The 17,477-nt window shown below is 39.5% G+C and overlaps 2 protein-coding genes across 4 annotated transcripts in view; one reads left to right on the forward strand and one right to left on the reverse strand.

Annotated features, from left to right (window-relative positions):
* Positions 1 to 3,696: 3,696 nt before the first annotated feature.
* On the reverse strand, positions 3,697 to 16,649 carry TMED5 (transmembrane p24 trafficking protein 5). The gene is made up of 4 exons (XM_063427319.1): positions 16,226 to 16,649; positions 7,210 to 7,307; positions 6,954 to 7,137; positions 3,697 to 4,503 (listed from the first exon to the last, which is right to left on the reverse strand). Exons 1-4 carry the CDS (start codon positions 16,394 to 16,396, stop codon positions 4,285 to 4,287), a joined length of 672 nt encoding a protein of 223 aa, XP_063283389.1. The 5' UTR covers positions 16,397 to 16,649; the 3' UTR covers positions 3,697 to 4,284.
* A 604-nt stretch (positions 16,650 to 17,253) lies between these two features.
* Positions 17,254 to 17,477, forward strand: part of CCDC18 (coiled-coil domain containing 18) — a 37,235-nt gene continuing 37,011 nt past the window's right edge. For all 3 annotated transcript variants that reach the window (XR_010084085.1, XM_063428404.1, XM_063428403.1), the window contains exon 1: positions 17,254 to 17,338. The gene's annotated coding sequence lies outside the window, so the exon portion shown is untranslated. The remainder of the gene's footprint in view (positions 17,339 to 17,477) is intronic.

The raw sequence follows: 17,477 nt of genomic DNA on the forward strand, positions 1-17,477 counted from the left end.
TCAAAGGGTTAGTCGTTGTGTGTGATATGTTCATGAGTGCTTTACTGCTGAGAACCTACATTCAAATATTTGTAACGTGGGCCTCCAGCTGTTTTACTGCTGCAACTTAGTGAGTATATTTCCCCCTCGTTTGTAATGTGAATGTTGTAGTCTTTTGAAAGGAGCAAATGAAGCATATATTCCTCCTGTGTACGACCTCTGAGAGGTCTTCTGTGTCTCTCCCCCATTCCCATCTTCTAGTGGTTTTTGAGCAGCTTGTAGCATCATACATTCACACATACAAATTGGTCCCAGTCACAGTGCTGCCAACAGTTTATCTGCAGACTGTTCAAGTATTTACTTGTATCACTTATATTCAGTTAAGCCATTTTTTTTTTTGCCTGTAAATAAATTGCACATTTTGTCAATGTTTCCATTTGTTATTTTTGCAGGTTCACACAAATATTTTCCAGCGGGAAATGGAAGTTGTAGTCCAACGGCTAGTGCCCCTTGTATCTAGTCCTGTCTGAAAGAGTATAACATGAAATCTGTTTCTTTTGCTAATGATGGAAATAAATTTTCATTTTTGTAAAGTAATTTCTATGTAACACGCATTTGTAAAAATTGTGTACAGTACATGCCTAATGTCTAATTTTTAAATGTGATTTTTCCTTTAGAATGACAAATTCCACTGATTTATGTGACTATTGTTGACTCATATTTAAGCTAAAGTAAACTGCTACACTGTAATTACAGCTTGACCATTTCCGTATTCCAAACTTTCATTAAAGTGCATTAGATTAGCACATCTGAAGTTTTTATCATTTTTTAAAAACTTTTTATTGCATTATTTTACAAATGGTTAAATTCAGATAATCATGATTTCGTTTATTTATTGAACTGGAAACATTTTAATTTTAGACCAGAATAGTCCGCTCTGAAAATCTTCCTAACTTAAATGGCATCTAAAGTGTAAGAAATACAAAAGTGCTCTCTTCGTCCAGGCTCACCTTTCCCCTGTGGCAAAGGGTTAAGATACACTGTGTACATTGCAACCAGGATGTTATTTTTGTGAAAAGAATGAGTGGCTAAGGGGTGGAGTTATGCTGCACAATGCTCCAAAACACAAACTATTTCACATTGATAAAGAGCATGAACATAAGGCCAAAACAAATGCAAACAAGTTGGGTTAGTGCTGAAAGTATTCCTTTAATGGAATGAAAGACTGAAAACCCCATCCCATAATAAAGTAAATGTTATCTAATACTAGTTTAATATGTACAGAATAAGTCAGTACAGTGCATGCAGACAAATTGGTCATTTAGTGTAAATCTTCCATGTTTGCACTCTGCCCCTATCATGAAGCTTCCTGCATTTCATGTGCCATCCTGTCTGTGGCTGTACCAAGTGCATTTTACTCAAGCAGATCACATTAAGCTAGAACAACAGAAGTGCTCAAAACGGGTTTATTAGAAACCATAAAAAAATTGATTTTTGAAAAGATTTCCAACGGTTTGTGTCAGAGGTGTTGGAATATTGCATTAAACATTATTGTAATAAAATCATAAGGTAATATTTACCATGTGTAAAATGTTACCATCCTCCTTAGAATATTAACAAATGTTAATATAAAACAAATTGCAATATAGCAATGAAAACCATCTACCAGAGGAATATCTATTGCAGAAATGTAAATGCCCTGATCCACGTATGCCTTGTGGAACTTGTACATATTGTCAGTTTGCTAAAGCCACCATAATAGTCCTGGTGCTGAGAATAGTGATGGGCCACATTACAGAATTTTAGACGCAAAATGCCTAAACCTCCCAAGTGTCCTAGCTCTCATGGGACAGGCTCACTCCTGCCATTCTACATTATATCCATTCTGCTTCTCCGGGACACCAGTGTTAATATCATACCTCATGAATGTTCCTGAGCAATCAGTATGTGACGGGCCATGACTGATACATATGAAGTAGTAATTCACTTTGCAGACAGGGTACCATGTGAATGTTGTGTAGGGGGAATATTACTGCCAATGCCAATTATACAAGTTGTCAGCAACTATTTATTTATTTTCTTTGTAGGTACACATATTGCTCTGTATGGGTGCACATTCTCTCTATAAATACAAATGCTTTTTATCTAGGAGGCTTGTCCTATCCACACCCATGGATATATGTTCCATGTTTTACACTAGTCTGTTTTGTCCATTTTAATTTGTGATTTAAAAAAAAAAAAAATTTCCTAAATATACATGCTCACACACCAGGATTCGATTTCTAAATTTGAAGAGCCTATTATAAGCTGCTAGAACCATTGAGGTGTTACACCGGATCTTTGAGGGGCTACCTGAAGAATGCTTGCGATTTGGGGGAACCAGTCTGCACATATGGTGATGGTACTGGAAATTGATACAGAACTTTTTTTTGGTTCAATATTTGCCTCTGCTTTTTCTCAGGCTGTGTAAGAAATGCTTGGTAAGATTTATTAGTGGATAATGAGGGTTGTGGGAATATGCGGTGGGAGTCCCTGACTGCAGAACTAAAAAGGTACTTCTGCTAAATGTGCGCAGACATGAACACAGTGTCCTGATAACATTCTGTGTATGCTGGCACTTAATTCTTTCCTTGCACATTGGGGTTCCTCATAGTCACCTCACTTCCCTCTTCCCTCTCCCTGTCACTCTCAGCGTTATTCTTTTTACATACCCACCCCAATCGTGTATATTGATTCTCCGGTTCTTCTGTATACAAAAAGCTTGAAACGACTGACATTGTTTAAAGGACCACTATAGGCACCCAGACCACTTCAGCTTAATGAAGTGGTCTGGGTGCCAGGTCCAGCTAGGTTTAACCCTTTTTGCTGTAAACATAGCAGTTTCAGAGAAACTACTATGTTTACCTATGGGTTAATCCAGCCGCTACAGGCGCTTCCATGCTTCTCACTGATTTTCACAATGAAAAGACGCCAGCGTCCATAGGAAAGCATTGAGAATGCTTTCCTATGAGACTGTCTGAATGCGCGCGCATGCGCATTCAGCCGGTGACGTCAAGAGGGAGGAGAGTCCCGGCGCTGGGAAAAAAAGGTGAGGGATTAACCCCCTTTAGCGCCACGGGAGTGGGACCCTGAGGGTGGGGGCACTATCGTGGTTCTTTAACATGTCAATTTCATGTTTCTTCTATTCTGCAAATGTGCTAACATTGGATACAAATACAGGTTTTTAATATAAGTATAAAGGCAGTACCACTAACACATACTTTATTAGGGGGCTATCATATCGTGCTTATTTATATACACCAATGGGGACCTAAGTTTGGGTTCTGATTTTAGGATTAAGAGCCAGTATTCTCAATGTTGAGCCATTAAGTGTACACTTAATTGGTTACCATATGGATTACTCCAGTTGTTACACTATGCCCCATTATTGCTTTGTGTATGCTTATTGTAATGCAAAAAGTAGACCACTTTCTCCATACATTGAAAAAAATACAAAGCTTCAATTAAAACTGATTTGTGCAGATCAAAAGAACCTGTAAATATTTTGATGCAAGATATGAATTCAGTGTAAAACAGTAACATGATTCATTCAGTGAAAACCATGAAATGGATCATATTTTATAGCAATACAAAAACTAGTTAGATTTCAGAGATTTACTTAACAACATCATTTTAGCCATTCTGGCATATGTAAATCCATTTTATAAGTGATAGGAATCTAGAAAATTTCACTTCTTTATTTTCAGATACCAGTAAAATGGAAGAAGACAACTTGGTTAACTGTAAATGAAAATGGCCAATCAAAAGTTTGAGACTATGGGGTTTGTTCACAAAAGCAATAGTAAGTTAAACTTTGAATTGCACAATGTACACACGCAAAAGAGTAGTTTTCAGCAATTCTACATTTAGTGAAGAAACCCTTTTATGCTTAGATCTAGACAGCAATATAAAATTATTTTAGAGGCGTAAATAACACCAATTGTATTAAGGAAACTGGAAGACTTAACATTTTATTTCTGCCCAGAGAAAAACGAAAATATTCTTTTAACAGTCAGCTGTTGGTAAACGCCTTTTAATTGCACTTTACTCCAATGTCTACAGCAAAATTTCATCACAATGTAAGTAATCCTTCCACAAAGGCAAAATGATGTGTAAATTCACAGTTAAAGTAAAAAAAAAAATAAAAAAAAAAATTACATCTTTGTAACCTGCTCTCATTGATTAAAAAGAAAAGTTAATGAAAGCAAAAAGCTTTAATTAACAGTTTATTTTTCCCAGTGCTAATTGGCTTGATCTGAAACTTTGTTACGGTCTACTTTTCCTCTTGTCTTCAAACAGGCTTCGTAGCATGTAGACTTGGATAACAGACACCGTGACCATCACTACTAAGTTGACTACAGACCAAAAGTTGACCCTGTTATAGTTGTTCTCTTGAATGTTACGATCTCGTGCCTCAAAGGCCTTCAGCAGTGTTTGAAGCTGAACACTTTTGGTTAATCTTCCTTTAACGCTATTAATGGTTTCCTAAAAAAAAAAAAAGTACAAATATCAGCTAGTACAATGAAAACCATTTAACATTGGACTACTGGCAATCTATTTTACAAAACTGTATTAGAACAACCCTGTCACTGATTTATGAAATCAAAAGATAACGCCAAAACTACTACTTGGATTAAATGTTAAATCTGTATGAATAATAAATTAATGGAGGAAAAAAAAATAAAAATCATTGTTTCTATTTTAAATATGGTTTCCATGCAGAGAGCTTTAAGGAGACACAAAAGCTGTAACCGTATTTCCTGTGATTATTTTAGAATTGCCTTGTGCAGGTATGTAGCTGGCAGGCCTATTGACTATCAAATTTCACCTGCACAGAAAAAGGTACCCTAGACCAGGAGTGTCCAAAAAGTAGATTTGCAATTGTTGTATAACTACAACTTTCATGATGCTTTGCCAATACAAAACATCTTGGGATTTAGCTTTTGGGAACCCCAAACACCGCTTCCTGCTTTCATGCGAACAAGGAATTGCGGCCATTCAGATGCATGGATTCAAATCAGATGACAACAGCTAAGGAGGCGGAACGGGAGTGGGGCCAGCATAGGCAGACCCGCGCAGCGCTGGATATAACGTAATTTGTTTTATTATTTAAGGGGAGTAGAGGGGGGCCAGAGACCCTACATGTGCTTTTAATGTGTACTGCAAAACATGTGCGATTGCAAAACAGTTAAAGTTAAATAGACACTCCAAGCTTGAGTTCTATAAAACAGAAAGACAATAAAATGGTGTATGATGAGAAAATGTAATTTTAGGGGTTCTGGAGACAAGATAATAAACCACAAGATTAAAGGTAGAGTGGTTACCCGTAATATATGGGTTTCCATTAGGGATCTTTTATATTAAATTATATTTTTAGGTTAGGGTATTTGCAAAGTTGGTTTAGTGCAGTGGTTGAGGGTTAGTGCAAGTGCAGTATAGTTTGGGGATTAATGTTGACAGTGTAACAGAGAGGTTAAAGTGAGAACTTTAATGTAAGGGCAGGAAAATACATGTGGGAGGTACAGTCCAGTCTTGTATTGCTGCTATTTCAGCGGTTGCAATTAAAATAGCAGGATATGCTTCTTCGGAGTGTAACTCCTAGTAATCTCATATAAATCAAGAACTGGGTGGTTTTTCTTTTATGACACAGGCCTTTAGAAACTCGGAAGGATATAGGACAATTCAAGAAAGGTGGAGAAAGTTTTGGGGTGAGTAGATGGTCATCCAATGGGTAGACCTAATGTGCATGGGCGGCAAGCGCACTAGGCCCTCCCTGTAGGAAAGCATTGCCTCAATGCTTTCATATTGGGATTTTATAGGCGCTGGATGTCCTCATGAAGAGCGTGAGGACATCCAGCATCAGTTAAGGCACATCGCAGGACTAAAGGGGACAGCAACATTGCACACAGACCACTTCAATGAGATGAAGTGGGTCTGGGTGCCGATAGTCTGTACAAGCAAAGATCTAATTGCAATTTCAGTAGCAAACTGCAAGCATCATGAACAGAGGAGACCAAAAATGGTTATTAACGGTAAGCAATGAGGTAAAAAAAAATGCCAATTTTTATTCTTTATGCATACACTAGATTTTCCAGTCACATAAGATTATTGGAAATGCTGCATTTCTTGTGCAGATGGGCCTGTCAGCAAATCAGTTTTGGACTGCCCTCGTTGGTGGGATCAATATGCTATGCAAATGGTACTGTTTCCCTTCCTAATGGCTCAAGTATAATAGAATGTGGCTGAAACCGGAGCAGGGACTAAATGAGAGGAAAAGTGATACCTAGAGTGAATACTATATGGTTATCAAGATGGACCGAAAAGAATTGGAACTATTCTTAAAGAAACACTATAGTCACCTAAATTACTTTAGCTAAATAAAGCAGTTTTAGTGTATAGATCATTCCCCTGCAATTTCACTGCTCAATTCACTGTCATTTAGGAGTTAAATCACTTTGTTTCTGTTTATGCAGCCCTAGCCACACCTCCCCTGGCTATGATTGACACAGCCTGCATGAAAAAAAAAACTGGTTTCACTTTCAAACAGATTTAATTTACCTTAAATAATTGTATCTCAATCTCTAAATTGAACTTTAATCACATACTGGAGGCTCTTGCAGGGTCTAGCAAGCTATTAACATAGCAGGGGATAAGAAAATCTTAATTAAACAGAACTTGCAATAAAGAAAGCCTAAATAGGGCTCTCTTTACAGGAAGTGTTTATGGAAGGCTGTGCAAGTCACATGCAGGGAGGTGTGACTAGGGTTCATAAACAAAGGGATTTAACTCCTAAATGGCAGAGGATTGAGCAGTGCGGCTGCAGGGGCATGTTCTATACACCAAAACTGCTTCATTAAGCTAAAGTTGTTCCGGTGACTATAGTGTCCCTTTAAAGTAAGTAAGCACTCATTTGACAGGTTATTTCCCAACATTACCAATATGTCCTCTAGCTTCATGTCCAGCAAATCTGTTCCAATAATATAATTTTTCCAGTCTTCTTGATCCGTTCCCTCTTCATTAATGTGATCCAAGATGAGTTCAAAGAAGATCACCTTCTCATACATACGGCTGAATGTATTGTCAAAACAGAATTGGTAATCTCCATCCACTGTCTCCACTCTGTAGGAATAATAATACATTTAAAAAGATTGATAGCTCCTTCGTTTCCCAAGTTTGACCTATATTACTTACGTGTGGACGCCGTCAGATTGTCGCACTTCAGATATGAGGACATCGCCATAAGGAGACAAGAGAGTGAAATCAACATCTAGACTTGCACCATCCAGCACCTGAAGTAGGGTGTTGGGGGGGAAGAAACAAAATAAAATATATATATTAAAAACATGTTTGGTAAACTGCAAGGAAAAAAAAGGCTGAAATCGCCATTTTTCCTTCAAAATTCTACCGAAAGCGAAACCCTGATGGTTGCAGACTAAAATAAACACTGCAAGCACAGTAACAATACCAGCTCATTGTAGTGGTAATGGAACAAGGATGCTATATTGTTTATTTTTGTCTTGGTCCAAGTTTTAGTCCCCCACAAATTGACACTATGTGAGGTGGTATACCTTCTTTATGTGCAGCACAGTTTCCTAATCGGTCCAGAGAATTGTTTGGGCTTTTAAGGGGTGAATGGGAAAGCTTAGGTACACAGTATTAAGAAGGAAATAAAATAATTTAGCAAATTAAAATACTACACAGCAGATGTTTGCAAATTAAATTCCTCATGCTAGATTGTTTAGCCAATCTAGCTCACAAACATCTGCAGTGACTAATTTCACAGTTTTAGAACTGTTGCAAAACACAGGAAGTAGGGGATTTCGATTTGTGCTCAAAGTAGACACTTTGCCATAAACAAGAAAGCAAGTTGGGCAGATATTAAAATGCACCTGGGTTTATTTAAACATGCGTGGTATTTCATGATCTGCACTATATGCTGTTTGGTCTAGTCTTTTTGATGAATCTTCTACAAGAATGTTAAACCCACAAATTAAATGTGGAACGCATTGAGATACCATGTGCCGTTTCCTTTTTAATGTGATCTAGCATTCAGCAAACAAACATTACAGGCGTTTTGTCCCAGATAACACTATGGTTTCTATTTTTTATTTTTACGATGATATACATCAATGAGACAATTATTTGTTCACAGGAAAATAGCAACTTATATAAGTTTGATTTGTTTTACACTTGGTATCTTATGATTACATAATTTCCTTCATCACATTCTTCAGATAAGAAAGTGCCAGGGACCTAATAGCACCATAACAACTTCATGAAGATGTTATGGTGCCCACACAGTTCCTTTAAGTAAGGACTGAAACTGCTATCGTGAATAAACCATTTATCCCACACATTTCTGCTGGGCAAGTGTGTATAGCATTGACCCTCTGGGGTGGGAAGGTCAGACAAACCAATCAGTGATAAGGATGGGAAGAGAGGTAGTAAGTATCTTTTTTCAAAAATTGTTTTGCAATTTTAATGCATCATAACAGGGATTATTTTTATACCCAAAAAAATAAAAAAAAAATATAAAAAATAAAAAATCCAAAAATCGGGCACAGGTATACCTTATCTACTGCAAGAACCTTGATAATGATTTAACACAACCCCCTTCTCCACAAATAGATCTCATCTCCTCTAGATTGTAAGCACCTGCACACAAGAAACTCGCTATCTGTGTCATTTGGTTTTCTTTGCAATCATCAGATGTCACCCCTGACATTGCATAAATAACAAGCTATCTCTCTATAAGCTAGACTGCATATGGAAGCTAAAGAACAAAACATCAGACCTTAGATGTAAATGGGACATGTATAACTTCATAGTAGTTTTGTTTTCTGAAAAACCATTCCCGTAAAAGCCAAGCCTACAGTTAGAATTTCAAGCTTGGCAATTTAATATGTTTAAAAACGCGGAACAAAAGATTAACACGTTGACTAGTGAAAATAATTGCCTGTTGTGCCTGGTAATATGAAAATACATTCTGATAGACGCAGACCAAGTCGGCTTTATGCCGGGGAGACAGCTAATCGAAAACACGCGCCGTAACGTGGCTCTGATCTGGAGGCAGGATACCGCACGCACACCCACACTGGTTGTCTCCTTGGATGCGGAGAAGGCCTTTGATAGGGTTAAATGGCCCTATCTCTTCGCTGTACTAGAGCAATTTGGGCTACCAAAGGAATATACTACACTCATACGGGCCATGTACAGTAATGTCAGTGCCCAGATACAGATCGCTGGTGCCACCTTGCGGCCTATTAGTCTCCACAATGGTACGAGACAGGGGTGCCCACTCTCCCCACTCTTATTTGTCCTGTCACTTGAACCACTGCTACAAACCCTGAGACTACACCCTGGAGTTCAAGGGGTGACTGTGGGGGGTAAGGAGTTCCTGGTCTCTGCATACGCAGACGACGTGCTCCTGACACTGACGAACCCAATGGAATCAATGACCGCCTTAAATGAGATCCTTCAGACCTATGGAGTACTCTCGGGGTACGTGCTTAACATGGCCAAATCTAGCGCCCTCCCACTGGGACTGGCGGCGGCGGACACGGCATCGATTAGGGACAGACACACTATACACATGGAACACTCTTCTCTTAAATACTTGGGAATACACCTGACAGCTGACCCACACAAGCTGTATCAGCATAATTATACCCCCCCTAATTAAAACACTAATAAAGGACATGGATGAATGGCTAGACAAACCCATCTCATGGATAGGAAGGATACATTCCGCAAAAATGAATGTGCTGCCGCGCATTCTCTTCTTGTTCCAGGCTCTACCCATCCGCATATATAAATCTCAACTACTCCCTCTACAGAGAGCAATAGGGGCTTTCATCTGGCAAAATAAGAGACACAGGACCTCCAGACAGGTACTATATAGACCCAAATCCAGGGGCGGGTTGGGGTTTCCCTGCCTATACTACTACTATTTAGCAGCCCAATTAACACAAGTAGCCATGTGGCATTCACCCCCGGGAGACAGAAAACGGGTCGATATGGAGTCGCTTATGGTGGGGGCCGATCTGCCTCAATTCACAATGTGGGTGCCAAAAGAACATAGATCCATTCTCAGAGTTACCTGCCCAAAAATTCTTACCTCCTTAAGTATCTGGGACTCTACACACACAAAGCACAAGTTAGCCTCATCTCCATTCCCCTTATGCCCTTCCTACGCAACAGAGCCTTTCCCCCGGGAATGGCCCCCAGGGATTTTAGAAATCTAAAACAGACGGGGATTCAGAGAATATGTCATTTATTTCAGGGTAATGAAATCATTAAATTCGAAGACCTCGCGCAAGGGAGGCACTTGACACCGGCTGATTTATTTCGCTTCATCCAAATGAAAGATTTCGCGCAACAGCCTCATATACAAAGAGCGGCGCTCCAGCGAAAAACAATCTTTGAACGGCAATGGCCTATACGCCCACCTTTGCTCGGAGAATGGGGAATGGGGACGACTAGGGTATGCTGACCACTGGGAACGAGACTTGGGAGAGGTACTAGAGGGCGTCGAATGGCAGGAAATCTGGGAGGCGAGTAACACCACCTCAGTCTGCGTAACCTTACAGGAGCAATCCTTTAAGACACTGTTTAGATGGTACACGACACCCGTGACGTTATTCAGAATGCACAAAACCACTATAGATCTATGCTGGAGGGGATGCGGTGAGAGAGGCACCTACCTTCATATGTGGTGGACGTGCCCAAAAATGGTCACTTTTTGGACAGCAATTAAACATCTGATAGCGAGAGTACTCTCCAGGAATCTAGAATTGGATCCCTGGGTCTACCTCCTTAATCGTACGGTTGAGGGGTGGACAAGGGCAGAGCAAAAACTCATCCACAAACTCACCTTAGCAGCTAGGAAGGCGGTAGCGGCAGTATGGCTGCAACAAGATACCCCAAAGGTACCCGAGGTAATAACGAGAATTAAAGAAATCCATTTGATGGACGAATTGACGGCCAGAGTAAAAGGTTCGAATAAAAAATTCCTCAAAATATGGGAACCCTGGGACAGCAGCGACTTGGGTTAGGCTGATGTGGTTATCACGACTGACGGGGGTCTTCCCCCTTCCCCCCCCCCTCTCTTTTATTATCGTTCACAATTGCTTGACACACCCTTGCGATACTTGTCCAGCGGGCCCCTATCTTTTTCTTTTTCTTAGCTCTCCTCTCTCTTCTCCTCTACTCTCTCTCCTTTACTTCTCTATATCTTGTTTCTCACTTGTTTCCTTGATTATTTCTCTGCCCAGTCCAGTTGAAAGGATTGGTAGTTAAGGTAATTTTGCTGACACGAAAGGATGATGATAAAGGTCATTTGGGGTAGCTGTTGTTGCATCATCGCAGCGACGGATGACCCACCCTTCTGTTACGAGATGTTACACGATTCCGTGTCACTGTTAACGCACAATGCACCACATATCTAATGATTTAACATTGTTGTTTGCTAAGAAAAATCCTTGACAGATCAGCTAAGTGTTTTCTACTTATGTAAATTGAGATTATGTACAAAGGCACTGTACACTCTCCGCTTTAAAGAGATGTATTATATTGCAATTTCTGTGACTTTTGCACAAGTCCTGCAACCAATGTGGTTATCGCTGAATTTGTCAAGATGAAAAAATAAAGAATTATAAAAAAAAAAAAAAGAAAATACATTGTCTAGGACCAGAGAGGTATCTCAATCAATGATGTGCTATCAAGTATTCCTTTATGTCTGCAAAGAACCACTTGGGGGTTAACGTGATATGCCAGGTTCACTTTAATTTACTCATCTGACATACTCAGTCTATCACTGCTGTCCAAATATGGATGAAAATGATACTGGTAATGTGGAATAGTATCCTCTCCGTTAGCAATGGAGCTTAGTTTTGACCCAGCATGTAGTGTTTATGGTGCGGAGAGTGACCTTTTAATCACTGAATGATATTAGGTGGTTCGATGCCATCCTAAAAATAGTGGGCTTTAACACCATTAGGATGGCATGGAACATCCACTCATTTTGGCGTGACCATGGTTAAAGCAATTCCTGGGGCCAAATTTAGTAGCCTTAGACTGACTGATGCTCAAAATGAGTGCTGCATACAGCCCTTTAAATGCAGACAAATAACCACTAGTGAGCAATTGGTGATTCTTAGCTGGCCCTTAGTCTTGGAAAGACCACCATGGTCCTTGCATGCCCTTCTGCCAAAAGTGGTCAGCGCTTTACAAGTTGTTAATGCTGGGTTAAGATTAAAGCGGTTTTAGGGTTAGGGATAATATGGTTTTAGTAGAGTAGGGTAGGTGTACTGTTAGAGTTAGTGTAAGCATTGAGTTAGTCCTCCAGGGACTTTTCTCAAGATCAAGTCCAAGTCTTGAGAAAAGTCCCTGGAGGACTGAAACGTTGACACCATTTACTGGAAATTTGATGCTTTGAATAAACAGCACGATTTGAAATAATTCTGAGTCCTGTGAGTGCACTTCAAACAAGGATTTACATATACATATACATTATATTTATACATTTGATTTATATATTTATTGGAATGTTTTTTATGTGGAGACAACAGCTACTAGATGCATACTTGCAAAGACAGAATATTCAAGGATATAATCTTTCAATGTAGGGTAATAACTGCTTGATTCAAGGATAAATCTGACTGCCATTCTGGGGTCAAGAAGGAATTTTTTGTCCTAGCTTGTTGCAAAATTGTGCTTCAAACTGGGGGTTTTTTTTTTTGCCTTTTGGATCAACAGCAAAAAGCATATGTGAGGAAGGCTGAACTTGATGGACGCAAGTCTCTTTTCAGCTATCTAACTATGTAACAATTATACTTACCCTTATTTTTCTTTATATATTTTTACATATTATTACTACTTAATATGGGACTTGGTTTACCCCGTTTAAAAATGGCATCTTTGCCCTCACCGGAGATTAAAGACTTCAATATATGGACTATTACAAGTATGGAAGGAGAAAAGATACATCTTCTAACGATCCGGCGAAACCGGAAGGGACGCGACGGACCGATCAATACGTCATCGGAAATGACATCACGGACTGAATGCGATCTTTTATATGTACCCTTCGAACAACATAGACACAAACAGGCTATTTATCTTGTTGCTTCTGTCCTATATATAGGTATTCTATATATTTATGGGTATTCATACTTGCAATTGCCTCTTCTCTCTTCGGATTACTTATATTTTGGGACACCAAGATGGCGACACACATCCAGTTATGCCCAAATAAGGAAATGGGCGTTTAATTTTCTCATATATGTAATTAATTGTATTATTAATGTTGTATCCTATATAAATTGTTTTTATGTTCACTTTGATGTTAACCATCCAGCACCTGAGGAAGACCACACATTGGTGGTTGAAACGCATTGTGCATATCTTTATTTTATTTATGTAAAGAAAAACCTTTTTTTAAATATATTTCCTACTTCTGGTTCCTGATTTTTATATCTAAATATATGAGATTGGACAACAACCAGAGAATCCATTCAAGGGAAGAATTTTACTTTAATCCAACCCCTGGTTCCTGAATGTTCAGAGAGTTCATCCAAAGGAAAATGTCATCTATGTCCATGGATGAGACATGCATGCTGTATAAGTTTTGAGCCAACTTTCAATCGGCGCAACAAATTGTGAGTGGTTTCAGCTCTTTAATGACCACCTTTATTATATTTTATACAGATTACACTACATTTTTGTTGTTTGATTGTATCTTTGTATAGGTAACATATACCATCAAGTACATCCTTTAAAAGTATATACCAGGAAAATCTACCATTGGTTACCATAATTGTATATATTACAGGTAACATCATTCTGATTTTTTGTGTGCGCTTTTACCTTTTATCTCTACACTATAAACCCCCAGTGGCGCCTACTTACCTGTCGTCGCCGTTTTCGGAAGTTTCTCTTCCGGTTCACAGACGTCATTCCGCTTTCGACGCAACAAACCCAGCTTTCTTACAAACATTTTGTACGCTTTTGTGAGTACTGATATGCACGTGCACTTTGTGTTACGAATATAAATAATGTGTGTGTGTCTGTCTGAGTGTGTGTCTGAGTGTGTGTGTGTGTGTGTCTGTGAGTGTCTGTCTGTCTGTCTGTGCAGGACCTGACCCCTGTTTCTACGACTCCACAAATCTGGTAATCAAGCCAGCCGCATATTTAGCATTTTACGGTTTCTTGAGACCCAAAGAATATTCCATGGAAAAATAATCCGACTAAATCATGCCTTAAGCAAATTCCTCACAAAAGTGAACGACCATTATATAGTGTTGATCCCTCATACCTAAACTAGCCAGACATGCCCCCCTGTAAAAATTATATATTATCCTACTTTTTCCAAATGGTGTCCAGTACAAGCATTTGGCAATTTAATAATAAAATCAGATCATAAAAAAACCCTGATAATCCACTATAATCTCTACAAGGGAAACCTCTAACCACAAAACAATTAATACTATACATACACACACACACACACACACACTTTTACTCAGACTAGGCCTCAATCCAGCCTCCTTCTCAGGCCCGAATTGGGGCAGCCACAGCAGCTTCTAGTAATCATGTTGCAACACATATTAAGAACATGGGACGCTGGAAATCCTCTGCATACAAAAGGTACATTCCAAACCCAGCGAAGGAAATCAGACTTGCTTTCTACAATATGTCTAAAAAATTGTTACTTGTGAATAAGGTCTAACTTCTCGTCGGTTTCGTTACACCTCAACCGACTTTTTGTTCTTATCGAATTAAATTATTTTAATTATACGTCCTATTATTATCCCGTATACAAGTGGCAGGCATATGCCTGAAATTGTGGGAGGGATTATTTGTCCTATTTAAACCCCCAGTAACCCCTACTTACCTGTCGTCGCCATTTTAAGGACGTTCCCCTACCACCTCACCCTTTATTATTCATATTAATATACTCAGGTGGGCCCTCTTTATTGCAGGTCTAACCTCTCGTCGGTTTCGGTATACCACAACAGACTTTTTGTTCTTATACACATATTCCAACTGATGTCACCAACACAGTGACCCAGACAGTAGGGAGTTTCACAATGTTACATGATAACGTGCAAGGAGTGTCTCGCAGCTATGCAAGCTAGGGGACACTAAATGTTTATGAGTTCTCCGATTACACCATGGCAAATGAAATACCAACTAGGATTTTTTTTTTTTTTTTAAAGTCAGTGACAGCAGAATCAGTTGTCAAACTTGTATTTTTTCTTTAACAACAATTTCAGGTCTGTGTTATTATTATATATTTTTTTACTATTTTCCAGAATTTGTCCAGAACTCTTATTAACAAAGCGGACTCTTTCATATGCAAGCATAACAATACTGTATCAATGTTTAACCTTTCCTAAGAATTGATCTTTGTATTTTTTTATTTTGGTACACAGGTGTAACAGTAATATTGTATTTCTCCTGTTTTAATGTTTGAGGCAGTAATAACTGAAGTCTTTAAAATAAGCAGCTCCATCATAACTAACAGTTATTTACTAAAGTAAGAATTCAAAATTAATTTAAAATTCAACATAAAAATAACTAAACTGGAAAATTTCTCTAAAGCAGCTCTACTTCCTGTTTGGCTACCGTGGCACTAATAATCGACTTTGAATTTTGACTTAAGTGAATAACCCTGTATAATAATAACTATGGCATAACAAGAAAAAATACCTTCACAGTTCTATACTGGTAGTGCGAATCATTGGGAAATTAGTTAGGGTTACCCACTAAATTGTAGTAAATTGAAACATAAATGGCTATCGTTAGACAAACCGTGACTATATCCGAGTTGGCTGATTTAGACCTTGATTTAATAAGCTTTCCAAATGATTTAATATTATTAGAAAGACCTTCCAATCCATTTGTCTATAGAAGTCACCACTAAAGTCTGTGGACATTCTTGTAGACAAATCATTTGGAAAGTTTTCCAACAATATTAAATCATTTGGAAAGTTTATTAAATTGAGGCCTTAATAGCTTGAAGAATAGTTTTGAAAACTGAAATTAGAACACTGATCTGATATATTCTCCCCCCCCCCCCAATTCTGATCTGAAATGTGATATTCCCTTGCACAATTCAAACTTAAGTGAGTAGCCCTGTGCTTGTCTTTGCTAAGTTGTGAGAGCCATGTAAGTGGAGATGGGGTGTGAATGGGGTGATTATTACCTGGTACTCTATTTCCAGGGTTGCATCCTTCTTCATGGGCTGGAAGAAGCATTCCTTGTGTCCTGCTGGCAGGGAGAAGGTGAAGTCATTATCTACAGCCTGGGTGAAGCCCACACCCTCCTGTATGGTGCAGTAGATAGAGAGCAGGAGGAGTACAATGTCCTTTCCCATATTTGTCCAGCACTGTGTATGTGAGGAGACACCCAGTCAGGGCCACACTGGGAACATGCAGGGGAACCAGAGCCCCAAGGAGGGGGCGTGTCAGGAAGACATGGGACAACCAATCAGCAGTCTGGGATTCCCCACCCTCCTGTGAGTGAGGTCAGAGGGAGCTCTCACTCTGTAACAGCCATTAACTCACATACAGCTCATTGTAATACTGGGGGGAATGGCACAGGCAGCAACTCACACAACCAGTGAGGGCTTTGGGGGGGAATAAAAGAACAGCCGCCAAGGATTCTGGGAGATGTAGTTTTTTCGGGGAATCTAACAAGTTCTAGTAATGTATTTCCGGACTACATCTCCCAGTAAGCACCGCGCTCTGCTCTCTACACATCCTATCTGACAGTCCATAATAGAACAGCTCGCTCTCCATTGTTAGTAAAACGCTGCTGTTTCCACAGCCACTCACTTTTCACTGACTTTTCTACCCCGTCTCATTGTCACCGCGTTGTTCTACATTTTTTTAAATACGCCTCAAACTTAATTTTGTGTCGCACACTGTAAGCCGGATACTGAGCAGGAATCGTAAAACACACTCCTGTAACGGATATGAAAGAAATCCGTTCACGTTTTGTTTGTTCACATGTCACGTTGTCAATAAAGCTGCGGCAGTCAAAACATAGCTTCACGCACGGTCTCTATAGAGATTCGCTCGGCGTCTCCCCAGCCGCAAGCAACCTAACGGATTCAAACGCTATTGGTTGTTGAATCCAGGCGGGAGGTGACGTCACGGCCTACCCCCCTCCTACCTTAGCCGCTTACTGAATAGGCTTCCCCAGGAAGGGGCGTGGCCGTGAGACGGGGGCGGGGTTTATCTTGTGTTGTGGAAATTGGCAGTGATGGTGGCCTGGAAGGGGCTGATGGTGGGTCGTGCTGTCGCCTGCTGTTCTGGTGAGCTGAACCCCATGGGCTGGTCCTGGACTCGCTTTATATTGATTATTATTGTCCTCATTAATACCATGGCGGCATTTACTAACTCCATGCTAGGACATTGTACAATGACTGAGATTCTCCCTTAAACCTCTTACTG

This window comes from Pelobates fuscus, chromosome 7 (assembly GCF_036172605.1).
Source record: "Pelobates fuscus isolate aPelFus1 chromosome 7, aPelFus1.pri, whole genome shotgun sequence".
Lineage (NCBI taxonomy): Eukaryota > Metazoa > Chordata > Amphibia > Anura > Pelobatidae > Pelobates > Pelobates fuscus.

Bases quoted from the DNA above. Each gene is read 5' to 3' on its own strand.
- TMED5 (XM_063427319.1), bottom strand. From the start codon at position 16,396: ATGGGAAAGGACATTGTACTCCTCCTGCTCTCTATCTACTGCACCATA. The intron at 7,308-16,225 runs GTAATAATCACC...ACCCTACTTCAG, and splicing joins CCCTGGAAATAGAGTACCAG to GTGCTGGATGGTGCAAGTCT. The intron at 4,504-6,953 runs GTAATGTTGGGA...TTTTTTTTTTAG, and splicing joins TGAAGCTAGAGGACATATTG to GAAACCATTAATAGCGTTAA.